The sequence below is a fragment of the Tasmannia lanceolata genome, unplaced genomic scaffold (genome assembly GCF_043159265.1).
Source record: "Tasmannia lanceolata isolate RefF3 unplaced genomic scaffold, GAP_Taslan_0.1 ptg000006l, whole genome shotgun sequence".
In the NCBI taxonomy this organism is placed as follows: Eukaryota; Viridiplantae; Streptophyta; class Magnoliopsida; order Canellales; family Winteraceae; genus Tasmannia; species Tasmannia lanceolata.
Window position 1 is genome coordinate 4,289,142 of NW_027518683.1, and position 24,373 is coordinate 4,313,514.

Genomic DNA, 24,373 nt, shown 5'->3' on the forward strand with positions numbered 1-24,373 from the left:
CAATGATTAACTCATTCAGTTTCTTTGCACATGTCTGACAATGATGATGTATAATTAAACACATTGCTTAATTAAATTTTGTAGTAATCCCAAAATAATGGTTTTTTTTCCGTTTTAGACTGGTTGAGTTCATAAATTGAATTTTATATTGCACTTTCCATAAAATCTTCATTATCAGTGACACCATCTTTTGTGGAGTCTTATTTGCTTCCTTGTAATTGTGTACAATTTCTAGCAAATATATGATACCAATGGAAAGCATTGGTTTTTCAGATTTTATGTTTTAATTGGATTCTTGTTTTACAATGTAGAGGCCAGAGAAATACTTGGGAGACGTTGAAACATGGGATAAAGCAGAGGCTGCTCTGTCGGAAGCATTGAATGAGTTCGGTAGGCCATGGCAGGTGATTGTGCACATATTTTTCTTTTTACATTTTCCCGTTTGTTTGCATTTTGACTATTTCATTGTTTCTGTTAGATATATAATCTTGTTAATAATGATATTTGTTGAATATCCAAATCAGAAATGCTTTATATCCTTTGTTCTTCCTAGCTTCCTCAAATAGATCACTCACATCCATGGACTTCGTTTTTTTTCTTTGTTATGTCTTTGTTGTTTGTGCGCTATCAATCGATACTGCATGCCAAAAATATTGTGTTTTTATGGTCTATTGTATATTTGTACGGGTACATTTTCAATCTTTATTGTATGTCAGAGGAACAGGTGCTTCTCTTTGCCTTTTAGAAAAAGAGCTTCTCTTTTGCATTTGTTAGATAATTTATTTCATTTAATCTTATATTATTACAATCATCCCTAATTAGTGTTTTTGTCGAACACTCAAAGGATACACAGAATAAAATAAGCACTAGAGTAGATAAACATAAAAGAATCCTAATCTAACTTAAATATGTCATCCATCCTAGTTGCCGCATCCATCACCTGGACGATCCAACAGTGAGGTCTCATGTTGTCTAACATGTCCATCGCATGGATGATCCAACGGTGAGATCTATTATATTCTAACGTGCCCCCGCAAACGTATGTGGGTAAATCAACATAGTTTAATTACAATAAAATATCTCAATAAGAAAAGTTAGATGAATCTTCTGATCTAACGTGCAGAGTTGAAAGTTGATTTGTGGATGAGTGTTTGTTAATGATTGTGATTTATATGCATGGTCCTTGATGAAGAATGAGTCGTCGCCTGGGAGATGAGCCTCGAAGTGGGTCTACGAAAGCTAAGGGGTCTCCATTGACTGCTGCCTCAATGGGAAAGATGGGCATCAATAGGTAAGTCCTCATGGAGCAGTTTTGGGTACCGATCCTGATGGGAAATGAATTATACACCTTTTCTCGTGAGCTGGTTTGGATACCAACCCGCATGGGAATGGAATTACATTTTTTCTCATGGGAATGGGTTACTTTTTCAGGCACATACCTCAAGCGAAATGAGGCACCTCAACTGGAATGGACCAAAATAAGAATTAGGGTTTGAAGAAATGGGCCTCGACAGGTGAATCCTAATGGGCCTGTTTTGGATACCGATCCTCATTTGAATGGGTCAGTTTTCTGGCACCCACCTTAAGGGAGCTGAGGCACCTCCTCTGAAATGGGTCAAAATGAGAAATTAGGATTTAAAGAAGTAGGTCTATATGGGTGTCCTTATGTGTTGGTTTTGGATGTCAATCCTCATGGGGTCGGATCACTTTTTTAGGCATGCACTTCAAGAGAGTTGAGATACCTCCACTGAAAAGGCCTAAAGTAAGAAATTAGGATTTGAAGACTTGAAAGAACTAATGAAGTAGAACGACAAGCGGCTGGTCGTGGTGGCAGTGACTTTTAGTAGCGACATTGGGAAAAGCATGACGACTCTAAGAACATGAAATTTTGGATTGTAAGGGGTCTGGAAATCCTCTTCTTATTCTTCTTTTGGATTGGGGTTGGGAGGGGGTGGACGGCGGGCGCATTAGATAAGGGGAAAGGGTTGTTTGCAAGAAATTGTGGGGTTTTTAAAATGCAAGGGGAAAATTGGAATGGAAGGGTTGGCATTGTCATTTTTGTGGCTGGGGATTTTGCTAAAGGCGGAAAGGAGGGGTGTAGTAAGTAAAATTGGGGGTGCTGTTTTTTTTTTTTTTTGAAGAAAATGATGAGAGGGGGTGCTGTTTTTTCACCTTCTTCTCTTCCCTCTATTGTTGTAAAAGCCAAGGAAGATGCTTCTGATGGAAGTAATTCAGTGGGGATGGGATGTGGTTGGTGTGGGTTTTCCAACTGTGTGCGGCAATGACGGATGTGCTGGGGCAGGGGTCGTCGTTGGCGATGTCAGATCGTGATGACTCAGATGCTTCTCAGACTTTCCCTTGAGCTGCTTTCTGCTGCCAAAATTCTGCAACAAGCGAATTACAATAATCTTCTTTGCCAGTTCCTCTCGTTTCATCATCTTCTCCCTGTCACTTCGTTATTGGACATATCTTCTCCAAATACGCTTTTACAACTCTCAAATTCTTCTAGTCCATGGTTTCCATGGTCTATTCAGATTTCACTCCTCCAGCAAGAGAATTGCCACCACTGGCATCGTCGTCGCTGTTGTCGTTAACATTGTTGTTGACGGGTTTCCATATCTAATTTGTATTGGGATTGAAGAAATGGTCTTCATTGATGGAAAACCTTGGTTTTTTTTTCTGGCACCTTTGGGAAATTTTCTCGCAATCTATATCTTCATGACCATGAGATATCTAGATGAGAGAGTGGCTGCACCAAGCCACAGTCTGTCGTCTCAGGTAGGTGCAATGACTTCCATATTCTTTGCTCGTCTAAAAGCCCCCCCCCCCCCCCCCCCCAACCGTATCAAGACATTTAGTAAACAAACAATCTTCTGGGAGAGTAGGCCCCTGAAGTAGGTGCTAAAAATAATCTAAGAGTTTATCCGCCCAATTGGACGACTCGACTGGCCGTCCATCGAAGAATGAGATGACTCATTGTGGTCAAGGCAAGGCCATGCCAATCTGCTTTGATTCCATGTTAGATATTTGTTTTTGTTTTATCTTAGATCATTATAATCACCTCTAATGACTGCTTATATGGAACACTGAAAGTGATAAACATAGAATAAGATGAACACTACAAAAGATAAACATAAAAGAGCTCTAATCTATCCTAACCACCTTTCATCAATCCTAGTCGCCTCACCATTCAAAAAAGAAAAAAAAATCAATCCTAGTTGCCTCGTCTATCATCCGGACGATCTGGATCTCATGAACTCTAACATGCCTACCACATGGTTGATCCAATGGTGAGATCTCATTATATTCTGACATATTTGATCTCACAGTACAGGTTAATCTTCTTGTTTCATATTTAACCTTGCTTATTAGTGGTCAGAAGTGATGCTGTTAGACATTGTTCATTTTCCTTCTACAATATCTTATATTAGATATAATTTCAAAAGAGCATACGATTTAGATACCGACTATACGAATTAAAGTTTATTTTAGACAAGAAGTCCTTATAAAATCCAGAATAAAAATTGTATTTAAAAAAAATAAGAATACTTGTTCACTTTTTACCATTCAAAAAAAAAAATAATAATAAAAATACTTGTTCACTTTTTATAGTATTATATGTTTTGCTTGTCATGAAAAAGTAATCATTAGAGTTTTTGCAATATCTGATAATTTTGTAAATGAAGTTTAGTTTGTATGGATTTCTGTAGATTTTGACTACATATATCTTTCAATGTTTTCTCTAGAACAACTCCTACTTGCTACTTTAATAGTTGAGTTTAATTTACAGATTAATGAAGGAGATGGTGCATTTTATGGGCCAAAGATAGATATTGGTATTTTTGATGCTTTAAAGAGGAAATTCCAGTGTGCAACTCTACAGGTTATTGGTAACAACATTGATTATAATTACATTTTCTGACAAAAAACTATCTTGGTTCTTATTTTATGATTATCTGGTTGCAGTTGGACTTTCAGCTTCCTTCCCGTTTCAACTTATCTTATTCGGCAGAGGATGAAGCTAAAAGGGAGCGACCTGTGATGATTCATAGAGCCGTCCTTGGATCTGTTGAGCGTATGCTTGCAATACTTTTGGAACATTTTAAAGGAAAATGGCCTTTCTGGCTAAGCCCTCGTCAAGCAATTGTTTGCCCTGTGTCAGAGAAGTCTCAACCCTACGCATTGCAGGTAAGCAGAAATATACGAGTGGTGCTGAATATGCTTAGTTGTTCTTCTATCATAAACATCCTCATGAGTGGTGCTGAATATGCCTTTTAGTGCATGCTTTTGGCATATAATGCTTAGTAGTTCTTTTTTTTCTTGAATGCCAATGCTCAGTAGTTCTTGTATCAGATTATCCTTTTTTTTTGGTTATTGCTGTTAGTGTTTGTTCTTTTCAAAACCTATTCTCTGTTACGATCCTTTGCCATTCTACATGCATGCATAATCTGTTTCCAAATTCTAGTAATAAAAGCTTTCCCTTTCCAAATGAGTACCATGCATATTGGCAACTCATTACACATTCATTTGAGTCATAAATATGAATGAAAGTAAACAAATTTGATCTGCTAATATTCTCCTACACACTGCTTCGAGACCTTTACAATCATTATTTTATTAACTTCTAATGTTTCTGAGACCTTACAATGTTGATTACGAATTCCAATGGATGTTGATGCTGTTTCATTTTATGCTTCTGTAGGTTCGAGATCAGATTCATGAAGCTGGTTATTATGTTGACGTTGATACAACAGATAGAAAGATCCAAAAGAAGGTATGTTTTTTGATGCATTCAGGCTGATTGTGCTATACTTATGTTAATATGACTAGTATTGAAACTATCTAAGTGAATGCAATTATCATACATATGTGCGCGCTTGCGTGCGTGCGATGTTTTGATACTGAGGCAAACTCACTTTGTTTTATATTTTTTACCAGCTGTAAAGGCTTCATTAAAAAAAAAAAAAAACACCAGCTGTCAATGGCTGCTGAGAGCTTCTTTGGAGCTGTAATTGCCTTTGACGGGTGGTTAAAACATTTGAAACAAGGAGAGTTCACCTCAATATCAAATTATGGTTGCACCAAATGCCTCGTTATCAAAACTTGGTTGCACCAATATGAGTCCCCTATTTATTAACATATTTATATATAAGTGCGTTCACGCGCATGCGTTGGTGCTTGCGTATCATGTTTTATTACCTATTCTTTGGAAAGCGTACATAATGATTCTCATGCATCGAATAAAGCTTGAAAGATTAAAGTTAGGAAAATGAGGCATGTGAAAACTACCAATTACTCCAAAAGCTTAAGCTGTTAGAGGTTGGTGTTATTTAATCTTTTATACTTTAGCACTCCCCCTCACGTGTGGTCCTTTTCAGGGTTGGTGGCACATGTGGCCCTTCTTTTTGGGTTGGCTATTGCATGTGGATTTTTAATATCAGGGAGTTTTGAACCCAGGCAATTGCTCTGCTACCATGTGAAAACTACCAATTACTCCAAAAGCTTAAGCCGTTAGAGTTGGTGTTATTTAATCTTTTATACTTGAACAAGGCACAACCATGTTTTAATAATTGCCCAAACCCATCTTGTCTTTTATTATTTAAAGAGCTGTCAATGATTATCACAGTTCCGTAAAACCTCTCACAAGCCAATTAGAAAAGAAAAAGCAAGCTGAGTTTGTGCAATTATTAAAACATGGTTGTGCTGATATCATTTCCCTAAGATTATCATACCGAACTTGAATACTTCAAAGAAGTTAAGGTGTTTGATTGCCTTGGATTCTTCCAATAATCCACATGATTTTCTATAGCAACTAGGAGTTTGTCAATACAACTCAAATTTCCTATTTCTAGACTATTTTGGGCATTATGCTTCCTAGGACTGGAGTGGGGCCCTGTGGTTGGTTATTGCGTTCCTGGTGTTCTCTTTTGCTGTTTTCTTCTGAATAAAATTGCCACGGCTTCAAAGGAGAAAAGCTAAACCTTTGTTTCTGTGTATGTTGTCTTCTGTTCTGGTGTGTTTTTATATGTTAGCTTTTAGTCTAATGGCAATGGTAACAAATTCTGAATACAGTTCCTAACTTTATTTGCAGTGGACATTGATAAATATTACCTATGATACGAAGGCATGTCTTTTTGTGCTCTAAAATATGAAAATCAAGCAAGAGCTGTTGAATGTTAATTATATTATATTTCTCCTTTGTAATATTATCTATTGTGGTCTGTTGACACACTTTTCTTTTGTTAATGTTTCACATGCACCCAATGCAATCATACTTTTGGTCTTTTTGCAGATACGAGAAGCTCAACTGGCTCAGTACAATTACATTCTAGTTGTTGGCGAGGAAGAAGCAAACACTGGACAGGTTTTTCAAATATTTGCTTCATCCTTTCGATATATGTTGCTTTATTAATACGTTGACCGTCATTTGCATTTTTTGATATGTTAGCTTATAGACTACTGTATTGGCATGTCTGTCCCATATTACTCATATGATAGCCATAGCATATTTTTTTTTAATCGCTATATTATTGAATACTGGTGAGTTTCAAAAAAAAAAAATATTGATACTGGTGTTCTATATTTATCGGATTTTATGCAGGTGAGTGTCCGTGTTAGAGACAAGGCAGAACATTCAGTCAAGAGTATGGAGGACCTCCTTACACACTTCAAAGAAGAAGTAGCAGCTTTCCATTAACTCTTTTTAACCCCACTTCATGAAGAGGAATCCAAAGCCAGGGATTATATATATATATATATATATATATATATATATATATATATATATATATATTAAAAAATGAGTGATTGTTCTAAGAAATTTCCATCAGTTTATCTATAATTTTTATTTTTATTGCCATTCAATACAGTGCCATTATGATTTCTGGTTGAACATGTAGAAAGTTAATTTATGTGTTTATTGTGGCATAATATGATGGAATTCTGGATTCCTTTGACCTTGTATTCCATTTTACATTCTGTTCAAAAGTGAGTTATTTTTAGACATCTTTTTACAGCTGATTTTGTTGATTTTTCTTAGTCCGTTGTATGAAATTGTTTGTAAATAGTAAATACCATGAGTTTGAAGGAGGAATTGGGCTCTTTGCGGAGCTCTATCGGGCATTTCAGCGAGCAATCAACGACATATAAATACATCTAAATGTATTTATGTGTTTATTTTGCTTGTTTTGGTATTTTGACGTCCTTATGTTTCAATCATCATGAGTTGGTTTGGAAGTTTGCACATTATTATCATGGCCGACTAGAAATTCATTTGCTCCAGTGGTTTTGGGGAAAAGGTAATGGGGATGGCCTTACTAGTAAATTTCTCATTTATGTTTTGCTTCATGTGGTCTTACTAAATTTCTCTAGCCGTTGAAAGTCATGCCCGGACCCAGTGGTAAACCCGGGTCTGTTTGGTTTGTGAATCTCGCCGGGAATGGGAAGTCAGAGGGGATTGGTGTAGAATGGCAGTCGAAGGACCCTATGAGGGTGGGGTTTTGAAGTACCGTTTGGTTGTACGGATGCTTACTTATAGTACTAGAATTTCGTTGGAACTAAATTCCCAAATGCCATTTCGTAGCAAGAATTTCGCAAGAAGATATGCGACGAAGCAGTGCTTGGAGCCTCATCCACTGTTTTAAAAGCCCATTCCTGTTGAAATTCTAATGAAAAAACTCGGTTTTGGGGGTTTGCCATTCAGTTCTCATTGGAGAGCCACGTGGGCCGACCGTGTCCCAACATTCTTGTGGGTGTTTTGACCATCGGGTTTGAAAAACACAACCGAATGACGTGCAGCATCTAAAATTCCCACCAAATTCTAATGAGATGCGTGGAAATTTTCAAGAAAACTTAGGCCTTTTAAAATTCTTAGGCCCTGTTCGTTTGATATTATGACAACCGATTGTCAGCCTCCAACCTATTTTTGGGCTCAAAATTAACTGAGAATCGGTTGCAACAATCCCAAAACGAGTAGGGCCTAAAAAATAAGTGTCTGATTCCATTTTTCTTCGTAATGTTGAATTTTTTTTTCTTTTGGGGTTGGAGTTGATGGTTGTTTCTTAACCCTATCTGTAGGATCTTTGCGAGTCGACCTAATTTTTACCAATTGAGGTCAATTTTGCAGATTTGACTCCACTTTGGCTGATCTTTTTTTTTTTTTTTTACCTTCTTCCTCTCCTTTTCATTTTTTCTGGTAGCAATTCTTCTTTTTACTTCTTCCTCTTTCTTGGCTGGTCTTCTTTTTCTTCTTCTTCTTCTTTGTGGTGTCAAATGCCGACACGGCGGTTCAACGAACGAATAAGTTAGAGATGGACGAATAAGTTACAGATAAAACGAGAGAAAAATTTACATAAAAAAGGAGAAAACGAGGGCAAAATTGTCTTTTAGACAATGCAACACCACTCCAAAGCAAGGTTTAAAATTTCGGTTTCGGTACCGGTTTCGGACCATAAAATTTCGGTGAAATATTAAATTAATATTAAAAAAACATATTTTTTGGGTCAAATTTCGGAAAAACCGAAATTTTGACCGAAATTCCAAATTTTCAGCCGAAATAAACGACCGTGTCGGTTTTGATGCATTTCGGTGTCGGTCTCGGTCAAAATTTAAAACCATGCTACAAAGACAAAAGACTTGACCATCCATAGGTAATTTCACTCAAAAGGAGAAACTTCGAAATAAAATTCCTATGGAAGTGATAGATTCACCCCTGTAGCGTATTTATTACTACTCATTTTACACTAGAAGAGGTGGCCCGGAGAAGAAAAAGGCAAAATCTTTGTTATTGGTAATTTGGTACCCGTGTATGGAGAATTTAATAATGACCCTCATTTTGACAGTGACATTTTCATAATATTTTGCTGTTTTGCTACCAACCGTTCAAATTAATTTATTTTCAATTAACTATTTCTCTACTTTCCCTATTAACAAAAAGCAACTCAAGAAAGACTTCGCTTTTTTTGTTGGGAAAAATACACACTTCGACGCTCTGTGGTTTATGTAGTTTCTGACACATTCAACTTAACCCCTAATGTTTAAAAAGTTACAAGTAGACTTTCAATTTGTGTAAGGTAGACCCCCTCAGTTGACCGTTCGTCCACAAATTGAAGGGTTAGGATGATCCTACGGAGCTGAATTTTTGGGCACACTCTATTTATGCTTTGTATCATCCAAACAATGTGGGCCCACTGTGTTTTTGGTAGTGTTTGGATTCGGGTATGGGGTTTGAAGGGGTGTAGGGGTCTTCATTAGCATTGATAGTGTTTCAAAAGAGGAGCCTACCTTACAAAAATTGAAACCACTGGGGTCTACTTGTAACTTTTTAAACATTAGAGGTTAAGTTGAATGGGTCAGAAACCACTGGGGGTCTAAACTCTAAAGTGTATTTTTCCCTTATTTGTTTTGAACGGCTGATGGAGTGATGGCAAAGATAATATAAAGGCTCTCAAGAAAGACACAGCTTTTTGGTGCAATCATTCTCTGATAAGAAAATAAGAAATACTCTCTCTCTCTCTCTCTCTCTCTCTCTCTCTCTCAAGAAACACACACATTTTTAAGGGAAACAAACTCCAATTCACGGAGAGGAGAGAGATGGTATGTTTGTGGGATGTGTTACCATATGCAGCAATGGTGAGTGTGGAATGCTTGGACGTGGGTTTGACTACACTGAGCAAAGCAGCCATGTCCAGAGGCATGAGTCACTTCGTCTTCGTCGTTTACTCAAATGTCCTTGCCACTACCCTCCTCATTCCTCTTTACTTCATCTCCCAAACCCATAGGTCTCTCTCTCTCTCTCTCTCTCTCTCTCTCTCTCTCTCTCTCTCTCTCTCTCTAAACTGCCACTAATTTCTCTCTTGCATCTCTTACAGAAGGCGTCCTCCAATCACCTTCCGACTCCTCTGCAAATTCTTCTTATTGGGCTTAACTGGGTCTGTATTCTCTCTGCCAAAGAACACAACAATACGCCCCCACTTACCAAATTATTTACAAGATTGCCAAATCATATATGCATATCTTGTATTTAATTTGCCACAAATTCGTTATTCCTGGCTAGGCTGTTAAGACAGATTATAAGTTATGTTTTTAATTTTTCCTTTTACAGGATTACAATTATGCAGAACTGTGTTTTCACTGGTATTAACTATAGTTCTCCCACACTTGGGTCTGCAATGAGCAACTTGATCCCAGCCTTCACCTTCTTGCTTGCTGTTGTTTTCAGGTTTTGTATTTCCCCTTCCCCTTCTTAAATGAGAAGAAAAAAAATAGTATTTTTTCCAATTTTGAATATTCGTTTATAAATTTCCTACATTGGTAAGAGAGAAATTGTAGGAGCTTTCCTCTATTTTGTGTCTTAACTATCAAAGAAAATGGTGATGGGTTTTCTTTCTATTGAATGGGGGCTCTTGTTTCCATGCGAATACGGGCTCTGTTCTTGTAGTTTCCTAATGGGATTAAGAAAGAGATGAGGGTGTTTGGATTTTTTCTAAAATTGTGGGACTCTCTATCTCTTGTAGCTCCCTAGTTAGACTATGAGGTAGGGAGGGAGGGAAGGGGGGGAGGCCTATTTTATCTAAGATATTGTTGTATCTCATGCAAAAGGGGAAAATATAAAGAGCTTTCCATGTAGAGTAGAGAGACAACTAGGGTTTTCTCTTGGATGTGAGGATAGCTCGGGTTTGATCTTTCGGGTTGTGAGCATTGAGCATGTAAGAATTGGATTAGGGGGTTGGCGATTATCTCCATGTAATCTCTTGTGCTTGTTGCTCATAGTGGAAGATAACTTGTCTCACATGAATGTAGGTAATATTTCCAAACCGTGTAAACTTGTGTATTCATTGCGTGAATGGTGGTTTTTTTTTACTATTTCGATCATGTATGAGCTCTGCTTAAGCGCTCAACATGCAGTTAGCTCAAAACATGTTCATCATGTGGCCGAGCGAAGCGCACACATGACCGCAGTGGAACTCCCACCATACGTCTGTACAAGACAAAACCAAAAACATCATTAACCTGTGATCTCAATGAAAGTGAGAAACGAGGCGTATGTTTTCCGAGTTATAGCAGTCCTATGTTAGGCCCGACAAATTATTATAACACTGGTTAGGATGAGTTCCTCCGCAATCAGTGCAGAGGAGCTTGGTGGGTTTTATCTGTCTGTTGAATGAAATTCTTTCATGGTGTGACTTGAATATAGTAGAAAAACACTCAATCTTCACTCAGGTTAGCCCAAGACCACCCAAGTCTTTGTAGAATTTAAATACCGAAATTGGGCACTTTATTACTCTTCAAAAGGTTCACTGAACTTATCTCTCCCCTGAATGGGAACAACTACGACTATGGAGAAAATGAAGGTTGGTGGATGGAGGAAGAGTGCTTGGAAGTGTACTGATCGTGGTATGATGAACTTCTAGTTTAGAATGTTTTGTATTCCATGCCGTCCCATATTGGACATTGCTTCCCAGTCATAATTGAAGGACATGGAGTGGTGGTCGATTCAGCTAGGAAATAAGAGTTTTCAACAACAACCAGTTTTGGGAATGAGACCGGATTGAAAATATAGCAGATGCAACTTCATCAACTTCAGTTGGCGCAGATTCCACCGACGGTGCTACTCGCAGTAGAAACTGAAATCAGATGCATCGATTAAGAGGGGCCTTCTTTATAACTCCTCTGGCAAGTTTCATTTCTTACCAAAGGATGCTAAGGAAAACGATCCTTGTTCTTGTTCCAAGGATTCAAGTGGTGGCTTGGGTTGGCCCCGTGAAGGGGGAGCTCATCGAGGTCCCTTGAGAGATTCCGTGACTGTCGTTGGATCGAGAATAAAAAGTAGAACCAAAAGCTACCCACTAACTTTGGTCATATTGTTTTGATAATGTTAGTGGGTAGCTTTTGGTTCTACTTTTTATTCTCGATCCAACATGGTCGTTCCATCATAAATTGATATTAGAGCCAACATGGTTGTTAGAATGCCATTTAGTCCTGATTCTAGTGAAGAGATTCAAGAAAACAAGGAGGTTACCGTATGAATTTAGCAAAAAGAAGAAATAAGTGTTGAATTAGTTTGACAATAAGGAGAAAAATATGACCAGGAGATGAGATAGCAATTTGCACAATTCGGCGCCGCTCTTAATCAAACTCATGCGTAATCAAGAGATGACTTAAAATCCGGGTGCATCACAACATGTAGATATCAACTGCCTTCCAATCAGTATCCCCCTTAGCAACAAACTCAGCCCATGAATTGTATTCCACAAGAGACTAAACGAGGGGTTAAAATCGAAATTCTCGAATTTTGTGGTAGATTGAAAGCTAAAGAGTATCTTGAATGAGTAACCACGGTGAAATTTTCGATAACAAGGAGGTACCAATGCATAAAAGGGTGTCATTAGTTGCTTTGAGGCTCAATGCTATGCGTTGACATGGTGGCTACCAATGAAAATTCAAAGTGCTCAGTTGTTTCAACTGATTATAACTACTTGGGAGGAAATGAAGAGATTGATGCAAGAGGAATTTGACCTTTTAATTATGAACAATCTTTGTCCGAGCAACTCCATATGCTTACTCAAGGTAGAAAGATAATTGTTCAATGTGCAGAGGATTTCTATACTCTTAAGAAGGAAGGGCATTGGTTGAGACATAATGTATTCTCTTCTATGTATTCTATTGGAGGACATAGAGCCAAGCTTATCATAGCTTTAGCCAAGGGATTAGGTTTAGGGTGGGGGGATGGGAAGAGAGAGGGGTTCTTGAGTGGCATCGGGTTAGAATTTGATCTCTATCCCATCCCTTCTGGTGCCTCTATAGGATTATCAGAAAACAAATTCCAGTGTCTTCAAGTCCTTTGTTTTGGAAGACTGTTTTATTTTTCAGGTAAAGGCTGGTAGTCGCATATGGACCTCTGATCCTAGAGGATTCTTATTGGTCAGATCACTTTTCAGGTTCCACCCTTCGGCCTCATCCCTCCCATGGAAAAAGGTTTAAAAATCCTTAGTGTGTTCCCAAATTCAGGCCCTCAGCTCGACAATTGTGTTAAGCATGGTCAATATACATGACAAACTAAAAAGGCGCAATTTCAGTATGGCAAACAGGTGCATTCTTCGCTCTATGGAGGAACAGTCCATCGAGCACCTCTTTCTCCATGGTAGAGCATATTTCTACGTTTGGACCCGGGTTTTCGATTGGTTTGGTTTATGGTGGGTGATTTCCGACTCATTTATGGTGAGTTATTTAAGAAATTCTATGGTGAGTTGGAGGACCAAAGGCTTTGGATCTATGAGGACAATTCTATGGGACCTCATCCCTTTCACGGTGACGTGGAAGATTTGGAGAGAGAGGAATGCACTGACCTTCTGAGGATAGACATCCTTCTTTGCATTAGTTATCGAAAATCAAATTTAATGTGGCGAAACATCCTTCTTTGCATCAGTTATAGAAAATCAAATTTAATGTGGCGAGTTGGGCGATGTGATACAAAGCATTCTAGGGATACTCCATGGACAGCATTCCCAGGAACTTGGAGACAAGCATGATGGGCAGACTTCCTATTGCTATGATGGTGACAGGCTGACAGCTAAGTGGACCCCCCCCCCTCCTTTCCCATGATCTCGAACTTAACGTCGATGGTTGCAACCTTGGCAAAGCTGACGTTGGAGCAAAGTTAGGGATCCCGAGGGTGCGAACATCTTTTCTTTCTCTGGCATGACTGGCTTAGCAGATTCGACTAAGGCCGAGGTTCAGGCTCTCCCCTTTGGTATGAGTATTCTCTGTGACCAGATGGATGCCACTTTTGAGGTGTAAGGGGACTCCTCTAATGTCATTTGGTGGACTAAGGGCAATAGTGATGGCCCATGGAGATTAGCTAAATTTTTGGATGAGATCAGAGATATGTGAAGGGGGAGGAATTTATCTTTTGTTCATATTCTTAGAAGCGCCACTGATTTGGCTGATCGGCTTGCCAAATCAGGCATCTTGAGGGTTCCTTGTATTTTGGGCAGGGATTTGAATTTAGTAATCCTTTTTCCCTTTTTAACATACGTCACTTTTAAAGAAAATTGAATTCTTTCAAAGAAGGAAATTGTAATGAAACACTACCATATTAAAGAAAAAAATATAAAATGGCGGGTTGTCCATTGTCTAGTTTAGTGGACCTCTGGACTAGCTAATTAGGAAATTCTGATGACATAATTGAATTACTCTGCCCAATGTACACTGGTGAGCTTTTCCTTGCAATTTGATTAACTTCTTAGCAAAAACAAATGTAGTGGTTTTCTTTCAATGAATCTTTTAGATGGAAATCTCAATCAATATTTTACTTAGCAAGAAAAGAAAGAAAATTTCCTTCGATAGGGATCCTATCTTTAAATAATTTATCCTTTTTTTTAATTCTGTGGAACAATGGTTGTAGGGTCGAAACGGTAGATATCAAAAGCTCTAGCAGCCAGGCTAAATTCCTGGGCACCATGATATCTATCTCAGGAGCAATGATAGTCACTTTCTACAAAGGCCCATCAATTAGGCTTTCACATCATCATCATCCTGAACAACAATCACCTCCTAATTCCTTGACAGCAGAGAACTGGGTTCTTGGAGCCCTATTCCTTGCAACTGCTTCCCTATCCGCGTCAGTATGGAATACGTTTCAGGTAAAATCAATCAGTAGATTCCAAACGGAATCCCATTCCTCTCGCCTGCAAGAACTCGCGTAGAAGAAAATAATAATACTACTGATTCCTGAATTTCAGGCAGCAACTGTTAGAGGCTATCCGGCGGAATTGACCATAGTATTATTTAATTGCTTCTTTGGGACAATTCAATGTTCAATAGTCTCTCTGATTGCAGAAAGAGATCCAAGTGCCTGGATATTAAGGCCTGATATGGAGCTCATCTCTATCGTGTATTCAGTAAGAAATTGCAAAGCAGACCGTGTTTTGATTCCAAAAGTTTTATGATATGATTTTATCGGGTTTTAATAACTTGCACCCTAAAGATGACCAGGGCTTAATGTAAACCAGTATGTCTTCTCTGTAGGCAGTTTTTGGGAGCGTGATCACTTGCAGTGTTCAAACCTGGTGCATGCACAAGAAAGGACCTGTTTTTGTGGCCATGTTTAAGCCCTTGGGGATTGCCATTGCAGCCATCATGAGTGCCATCTTTCTTGGGGATACTCTCCATCTTGGAAGGTACACACACACACACACAGACACGCTCTCTGTCTCTCTCTCCATCTTTTTTTGGTAGATCAGTTGATATTGGACCTATGATCTCAACATTGCGATCTTGACTGCCACTCAGCCCTTAGTGAAAAACTGGTATAATCCTTGGAAACATGTGCTAAACTCGTGGGAACATTGGTACTTTCAAAACACACTTGGTTTCAAGTCTTACGGGAGTTATGCCTTCCCCATCTACACTGTCAACTGTTAGGACTTCAAAACTTAACAATTGTTCAGAAAGCCTGAACCCCAAGACTTGATCAACCTTTCTCAAAAATTTAAATTCACAACATTTAGTTCCACCGACCAAAACTGGTTTTCAAACGAAGGTTCAGGGAAAAGACTAACTAAACTCTGCAAATAATGTGCTAAAACTTAAAATTAAACTTGAGATTCTTTTTTGGTTCTTCGTTTTTATTTCTTTTTCATGGTCAAGCTTGGTTTGGCAGGATCCCTACCAGTATATGAGTGAAAAAATAATGATCTTGCAAAAAGTCATTAGCATTCCCAATAAAACCCCTTCCGCTACTGTGTTGAATTAAGGTGGGAATTTACAAGGGAGAATTTCATCTGAGTTAACATCAGGCTTGAATAAGAAACTGGAGCTGCATTTGTTTCACGCCTTGTGTGATTGACCTCCAGTTCCATAGCTGATCAAGGATCATGGAAATGTTATCTGCGAGAATCTAACTATCCACATGCTAATAATCTTTTTTCTTGATTATTTGGGTAGTGACTAGAGAGAGTCCATAGGCATTAAGATGTGAAATTTTTATCAATGTCAATTATGATAGCTTGTGAGACAGTAGGGTCCTAATGATAAAGATGGGTTCGGTCTTGATTTTGAGTCGCAATTGTGCAAACAGGGTTTCCATCATCTTAACACACACACACACACACAAGGTTGAGATTATTGCTAAAAAAAAAAAACCTACAAAATCTTCACTTTATACCTTGATTGGGATTGAGAGGTTCTCTAATAACTTCTGTCACTTCCATACAGGTCATATAGATCCAGTAAAGATACTACTAGAGCTGATATTTACCACCCCTTTTGGTAGTCTGTTTTAATTGCCTGTCATGATTCCGTACGAGTTGTTCAGGCCAATAAAGGAGACTAAAATTAACAGATTATCAGCTCTGTTTTTTTTTTTTTAACCTAACAAAGAATGATTTGATTTTTTGCAATTGCTTTCATATACTAGGAAAAAAACAGTAGACATCATATTACTGCTAAAGGACCTTAGGACCCAAGTCTTTAGTACTCTCTAATCTGTTTGACATCTACAAATAGGTCTTATAGCTCACTATTGTAATTGCTGGAATCCATACCAATCCATAGGGAACTGAGCAGACCCAAGTCTCATACTTCCATTTTCAATTTTCAATTACTCTTATTACTGTTAATAGGGGAATAAAATGATACGATGAGATATGGACTTCCTGTGTTTTGAATGCAATTTGTGTAATTTGCTGGACTTGGTGTGTTTTGAATGCAATTTGTGTAATTTGCACTAGTTTAGATGGTAATTCATGGGTAACTTACAATCTAGAAAGACCCAAATTGCATTTTGGTTGTTCGTGGACACGCATCATTAACTAACCAAATTCACATAATCTTTTTCCTGTTCGTTTTTTTCTTATTTCAAAACTGCTTTTCCTTGTTAAGGTTACATACAAAAGAAATTCACTCATGGTTATGAATTGCTTTTTTTCCCTGTGCAGTGTGATTGGAGCACTTATAATAGTTGTTGGGTTTTATGGTGTGATGTGGGGGCAAAGCAGAGAAGAGAAAAAGGTCGATTATGGATTGAAATCTTCCTCTCAAAAGACGCCACTATTGCAAAGCAAGATGGAAATATAGAATTTGTAACATGTATCCACAAAGTGAAGATATTATCACTGCTTGTCCTAAAAAACAAAAGTGGAGATATTATCACCCTTAACTCAACTCAACTAAGCTTTTGTCCCAAACTAGTTGGGGTCGGCTGATGAATCCTTTAGAAAATTTTCATGAAGAAGGTGAAAGAATCTACCGATATTATCACCCTATTAGAATTTTTTGTAGGGGGTAAGAATTGTCACCCTATTAGAATTTTTTGTGGGGGGTAAGAATTGTGTGATTCATCTAAGTTAGAAGGCAGCAATGTTTAGGGAGATTGTATTTTCACGCCCCCTTTAGGAGGGATGTGCCCTCCTTTACGGTGAATTGTGGGCAACTTTAATACTTTTTGACATCAAATCATGTTAAAAGGGGGGGGGGGGGGGGGGGGGGGGGGGTGGGGTTTGAATTTTATTTAGGTAGCCCTATTTTCCCTAGGAGAAAGGTTGATGTGAACGGAAAATACCAAGTCTATCCGAAGGATAAAATAAACCTCGGCTAGCAGTCCCCATGGAGAACAAGCCCCAACAAGGCAATAACGTCAAAAACTGTGAACCAATCAATTCCTCATAAAGCTGCTGTAATTTCCTCTTTTTTAATCTATTTACTAAATGCTTTCTCATGAAGATATTGGCAACATGTTATAATCAGTATATAGGTAATATATATTGGCATCCAAACTTCAAAAACTAGCATATCATACGATCTTTAGTGGGATGAACCTCTAGATAGAAGGGTTAGGATCATCCCTGGAGAAGATTTTTTGGGCACAACTTTTTAACGTTGGGGTACAAAAGTCGAACGGCTTGACCTTATCACCACCATATATATATATATATATATATATATATATATATATATATGGGGGCCCACTTTGTTAGGATGATCCAAACCATTCATTTGAAAGTCCCTTACATAGATGGGGGGTGTACTAAAAATCAGCTCCATAGGATCATCCTAACCCCTCCATTTGTGGAGGACAAAATTGGACAGACACAAATCTGTCCCATTTTTGTCCTCCACAAATGGAGGGGTTAGGATGATCCTATGGAGCTGATTTTTGGTACACCCCTATCTATGATAAGGCCTTGCAAATGAATGGTTTGGATCACTCCCCAAAATGTGGGACCCATGTGATTGAGCAAGCTAGCTCATCATAAGTTTGGTGAGCTTAAGCTCACCAACAGTTTCCTCATATATATATATATACATATGAGAAAACGGTTTCTACACACATGTGTAGACAAGTTATCTACACACTAGCTTAAAATACAGTAGATGGCATATTGTTTGGGTGATCCAAACCATTCATTTGATTGGCCCTCACATAGATAGGGTGTCCATAAAAAAATCAGCTCCATAGGATCATCTCAACCCTACGATTTGTGGAGGTAAAATGGACATGAATAAACCTTAACAAATTTGTATATTTTTTGCCTCCACGGTTCGAGGGGTTAGGATGATCCTATGGAGCTGATTTTTTGTGGACATCCTATCTATGTGAGGGCCAATCAAATGAATGGTTTGGATCACCCAAACAATGTGGGCCTCCACTTTATTTTAAGCTAGTGTGTAGATAATTTATCTACACATGTGTGTAGAAACCGTTCTCTCTCTCTCTCTCTCTATATATATATATATATATATATATATATATATATATAGATATATATATATATATATATAGAGAGAGAGAGAGAGAGAGAGAGAGAGAGAACTGTTGGTGAGCTTAAGCACACCATTTTTTTCGTACGCTTAAGTTGTTATAATGCCTCCCATTGGTGCGCTTAAGCGGGACTCAGGACCCAAACATTTAGAAGAATAAGAGGCGTTAAAACAACTTAAGCGCACCAAAAAAATGGTGAGCTTAAGCGCACCAACAGTTTTCTCATATATATATATATATGAGAAAACAGTTCCTACACATATGTGTAGATAAGTTATCTGCACACTAGCTTAAAATACAGTGGGGGCCACATTATTTGGGTGATACAAACCATTCATTTTTAAGGCCCTCACATAGATAGGGTATCCGCAAAAAATCAGATCCATAGGATCATCCTAACCATCGAACTGTGGAGGCAAAAATTGGACTAATTTGTGAAGGTTTAAAGACATCCATTTTACCTCCACAAATCGTAGGGTTGGAATGATCCTATGGATCTGATTTTTTGTAGACACCCATATATATATATATATATATATATATATAGAGAGAGAGAGAGAGAGAGAGAGAGAGAGAGAGAGAGAAAACGGTTCCTACACATGTGTAGAGAGTTCTCTACACAGTAGCTTAAAATACAGTGGGGGCCCACATTGTTTGGGTGATCCAAGCCATCCATTTTACAGGGCCTCACATAGATAGGGTGTCTACAAAAAATCAGATCCATAGGATCATTCCAACCCTACGATTTGTGGAGGTAAAATGGATGTCTTTAAACCTTCACAAATTAGTCCATTTTTTGCCTCCACAGTTCGAATGGTTAGGATGATCTTATGGATCTGATTTTTTGTGGACACCCTATCTATGTGAGGGCCTTAAAAATGAATGGTTTGGATCACCCAAATAATATGGCCCCCACTGTATTTTAAGCTAGTGTGTAGATAAGTTATCTACACATATGTGTAGGAACCGTTTTCTCATATATATATATATATGAGGAAAGTGTCTCTAGTCTCTCCCCTAGATAAGCTTATCTACTCCTCCCTTTAAAAAAACACAGTGGGCCCACGTTGTTTGGATGATCCAAAGCATTCATTTGATAGGTCCTAACATAGATAGGGTGTGCCCAAAAAATCAGCACCAAAGGGTCATCCTAGAACTTCATTTTGTGGTGCCTTGTGGTACCCAGAATGGACACATATAAACGTATATGCGTCCATTTTGGACACGGTGTGCCCAACACATGTCATTTTCTCATTGCAAGTCCCGCTAGGTGGTACTCTTGGTCTCCTTACCATTTTCCAAATGAACAATAATTATACATAAATGAACATTAATATTTTCATACACGGACTCCCTCCGTTCAGATTTAGGACGCTCCAAAGGAAGTTTTGGCTACGTACGTTTGGTTCGTGATTCAAAATAATTTTAAGTAGAGATCCAATGGACACGGTTCACCCAACTGTTGTGCCCAAATCCTATTCATTAACGTTTGGTTCCATGGGACGGTATAGGTCCTCTCAATATTTTTTGAGTTGTGCAAATCTTCGTAACTAACCCTTCACTAAGATTCGATCTGAGTGTCCTTACCATTTCATAGAAACCCCACCTTTTCTCAAAATGGAAATGCTATTATTTTCAATTCTTGTTTACAGTGATTAGGAATTGTTGATATGAAGGATAGATAAATGTGACCGCCATTAATTAATTAGGTGGCTAAGATCATTCGAGATCACGGCTCACTATGGCCCACGGCTTTTAGAAAATGTTTGTCCTCCTAAATCAGAGTTAGGATTCAGGCCCTCTTTCTTCTTTGTTTATGATTTAATGATGTGCAATTAGATTATGTATGTCACTAAATATCCTCAATAATTATGATTTCAGAGAATTTTAGTAATGTTGGTGTTTTCCTTTCTTTTATATGATGTTTTTGCACTAATCAACCCATTAATAAATAAAAAGAAATCTCTCTTGGTTCAACGGAAATTATATTAAAAGTAGGCTTAATTAGTGTAAGAAGAAGACATACTTAGGCTTGAAAAGGAAGGGATTTGGGTTGCTTGAAAGGGAGGAAATGGACAGAAGTAAGCTTTGAGATAGCTCTTCCTCGTCTCTAAGCCATCCTCCCTTATGGTGAGCTAGCTTGCCCAATCACATGGGGGCCCACTTTGTTAGGATGATCCAAAGCATTCATTTGAAAGTCTCTTACATAGATGGGGGGTATACCAAAAATAAGCTCCATAGGATCATCCTAACCCCTCCATTTGTGGCGGACAAAAATGGACAGACACAAATCTGCCCCATTTTTGTCCTCCACAAATGGAGGGGTTAGGATGATCCTATGAAGCTGATTTTTGGTACACCCCCTATCTATTATAAGGCCTTGCAAATGAATGGTTTGGATCACTCTCCAAAATGTGGGACCCATGTGATTAGGTAAGCTAGCTCACCATAAGTTTGGTGAGCTTAAGTTCACCAACAGTTTCCTCATATATATATATATATATATATATATATATATATATATATATATATATATATATATAGGAAATCATATCACTATTGTTTTGGCTTATGTTCGTGAGTTATCCTGCCGATTATATATGTGGTGGGGGTTCTGGTTCTACTGAATTTCTTGATCAGCAAAAAAAACCCGGGAATTTCTTCTGTTACAACAATTCTAGTCATTTTCCATTTCTTTTGTCTTGTTGAAATAAATATCTGAGCAAGCCAACAAAAAAAGGTTAGGTGGTGGGTCTTTTCTTGTTGATGTGGCAGGGAGAAAAAAACAAAGGGAGAAAAAAACAAAAAGAGGAGGAAATTCACACCGGATCATAAGAAACATGGAATCCCCACCAAACGACAAAAACACTATGAAAAAGTGTTCTCCAAATAAAAAATCGTTGATTGGAATTGTTTTCCAGGATCCTTCTTTAGCTGATTTGTCTTTCTTGAATTTCAAGAAGAAAGATCTCCCCATACGCATTTTAATTAGATCGTAAGAGCTTTTCTGAAGGGAAATGATATATCCGACATCTTTATTTACTCAGGACAAGCCCCCTCTGCATTTATGGCCATGGTTTTAAATTTCGACCGAAATTCGGAATTTCGGTGGAGATCGACACCGAAACCACCAAAACCCGAAACAGTCATTTATTTCGGCCGAAATTTTGGTTTTTCCGAAATTTGACCCATAAAATCTGTTTTTTTTTTTAAATTAATTTAATATTTCACAGTAATTTCGATCGAAATTACTAAAATTTAATATTGAATAAAATATTATTTTCCATTTTTGTACCAGATTTCGACCGAAATTTCAGGGTCCGAAACCAGTAGCGAAACCAAAATTTTGAACCTTGTTTATGGCTACCCTTTTACATTAGAAGGGGTCTGTCACAAGTTATAAAAAAAGTGGCAGAATATATCACTTCCCTCCCGGAATTGGAATAGCCTTTGGCAGCCATTTAAGCAATGTAATAGCAGGGTGGGTTCACCTCATTATCAAAACATGATGTTCTCTCCTAAAACAGTCAGCCGTGAAAATAGAATGACAAAAATACCAAAATGACCAAATATCCCTATCTCATAAAAAATTATCAAAGTGTCATATATGCCTCATTAAAAATGACCAAAATTCTCATATCTCATGCGAAATAATAAAATACCCCTATCTCATAGAAATTATAAAACCCTCATGTCTCATTAAAGGGGGCGAGGTTTCTGAGATATCGCATAGTCTGATCAGACCACTAAAATACACCATTTTCTATGTTGTTTCACTCATCCAACCCATTCATTCCATAGGACCTCACAAATATAGGGTGTTCCTAAGAAACCATCTCCATACCATAATCCTAACCATTCAATCTATAAAGCACATTTTGTAGCTATCCATTTTAAACCTCCATAAATCATAATCCTAACCCTAACCTATAATCCTAACCATAACCATAATCATAATCATAACCTATAGAATGAATGGGTTGGATGAGTCAAACAACTATAGGAGATGGGGTATTTAGTGGGCTGCTCAGGCTCCACGATACCTCAAAAACCTTTTCTTGCTCGTAAAAATAAAGTATCCCTCTCATAAAAATACCCATAACTCATGAAAAATGATAAAAGCTACACCCACGTCGTAGAAAATGACTAAATTTTTCTGATCTCATTAACTTATCATAAAAATGACAAAAAATACACATATCTCATGAAAATTGATAACAATGCCCCTATCTCATAGAAAATAACCAAGATATTCCTATTTCAGAAAATAATAAAACGGCCCTACCTCATGGAAAAAGAGATACAGGTATTTTCGTAAAATGATCAAAACCCTCCACTATATTTTGTATTAAATGGATGATGCTAAAGTATAACATAAATAGGGGTAAAATTTGCGGTCAAAACACAGTAAAATATTTGCATCCATTTTGCAACTGATTTTTAGTGATGATTTTAGGATGCACAAATTAAGAGCCGTAGATGATTTTACGGTAAAGACATACTTTGGAAAATCTAAACTAGTTTATTGGATTACAAAAGAGTTACATCCATTTTGCACCTGATATTTCGGCTGATTTGATAATGCACAAGTTAAGAGTGGAAAACTGGGTTTTTTCTTCCAAATAGTCTCTATATAATGAGTTTTTATATTGATAGTCTAATTCGGCAGATTCCTTTGGGATTACTCACTATGGATTTTTCTCTACTCCATAACTGCAGAAAGAAACCCATGCGCATGGAAAGTGAAAGATGCTGTCCACACACATCGTTCTCATTGTGTACTAGCAATGCTTCCCGTGTAGACAGTTTTTGTGGACGAGAAAAGTACGGAATGTGGGCTCGTGTTTTGAGAAATTAAGGATTTAGTACCTTTTAAAACAAGAATGAAACACGGGCTAATCTTTAAAATCGGGTAGTCAAAAGACCCTGATACCCTTCTGACCTCGACATAGTCCTCCTTTTTTATTACTGGCTATTAAATTGGCGCGCTTCACGAGGCTTCTTTTGGTTCGTTTGAATATGTATTTGAACCGACAGAACCTTAGGTTCGTTTCTATCTTGGCCGTCGGAAATAACTAGAGACGGATGGATGCTTGACAAGTGTTGGAAAACTTTTTGGAACACTGACAACCCAAAGTCGATCATTATCTTTTCTCACTTCTCTTTTGGCTTAGAATAGTAACGTTATTGAATACGTCTCTTTTGGCTTAGAATCTTTTCACTTCTCTTTTGGTCCTCACTTCTCTTTTGACTTAGAGCGGTAACGTTATTGAATACGTCTCTTTTGGCTTAGAATCTTTTCACCTCTCTTTTGGTCCTCACTTCTCTTTTGGCTTATAACGGTAACGTTATTGAATACGTCTCTTTTGGCTTAGAACATCGACGTTATTGAATATTTTATTATTTCTCACGTCTCTTTTGGTTGAGAATACCGCCGAATTCTAGAGCACGCCGCCAGAATATTAAGGGGTACGTTGACGGAAATAGGGTGTAAACGGAAATAGGGTGTACGCCGACGAAAATAATGGGTACGCCGGCGGAAATAGGGTGCAAGCGAAAATAAGTTGTACGTCGGTGGAATTCATCGGTACACCGAAGGAAATCATGGGTATG

The 24,373-nt window shown here is 37.9% G+C and overlaps 2 protein-coding genes across 2 annotated transcripts in view; both read left to right on the forward strand.

Moving 5' to 3' along the window:
* The window catches only part of LOC143879336 (Threonyl-tRNA synthetase), a 28,083-nt gene extending 20,974 nt beyond the window's left edge, over positions 1-7,109 (forward strand). The window contains exons 15-20 of the mRNA XM_077381680.1: positions 312-404; positions 3,791-3,883; positions 3,967-4,188; positions 4,703-4,774; positions 6,293-6,364; positions 6,602-7,109. Coding sequence (XP_077237795.1) covers positions 312-404; positions 3,791-3,883; positions 3,967-4,188; positions 4,703-4,774; positions 6,293-6,364; positions 6,602-6,697 — 648 coding nt within the window. The 3' untranslated portion in view covers positions 6,698-7,109. The remainder of the gene's footprint in view (positions 1-311; positions 405-3,790; positions 3,884-3,966; positions 4,189-4,702; positions 4,775-6,292; positions 6,365-6,601) is intronic.
* A 2,347-nt stretch (positions 7,110-9,456) lies between these two features.
* On the forward strand, positions 9,457-17,270 carry LOC143879337 (WAT1-related protein At3g28050-like). The gene is made up of 7 exons (XM_077381681.1): positions 9,457-9,779; positions 9,870-9,929; positions 10,103-10,219; positions 14,405-14,642; positions 14,742-14,900; positions 15,028-15,179; positions 16,938-17,270. Exons 1-7 carry the CDS (start codon positions 9,592-9,594, stop codon positions 17,074-17,076), a joined length of 1,053 nt encoding a protein of 350 aa, XP_077237796.1. The 5' UTR covers positions 9,457-9,591; the 3' UTR covers positions 17,077-17,270.
* The last annotated feature ends 7,103 nt before the right edge of the window (positions 17,271-24,373 follow it).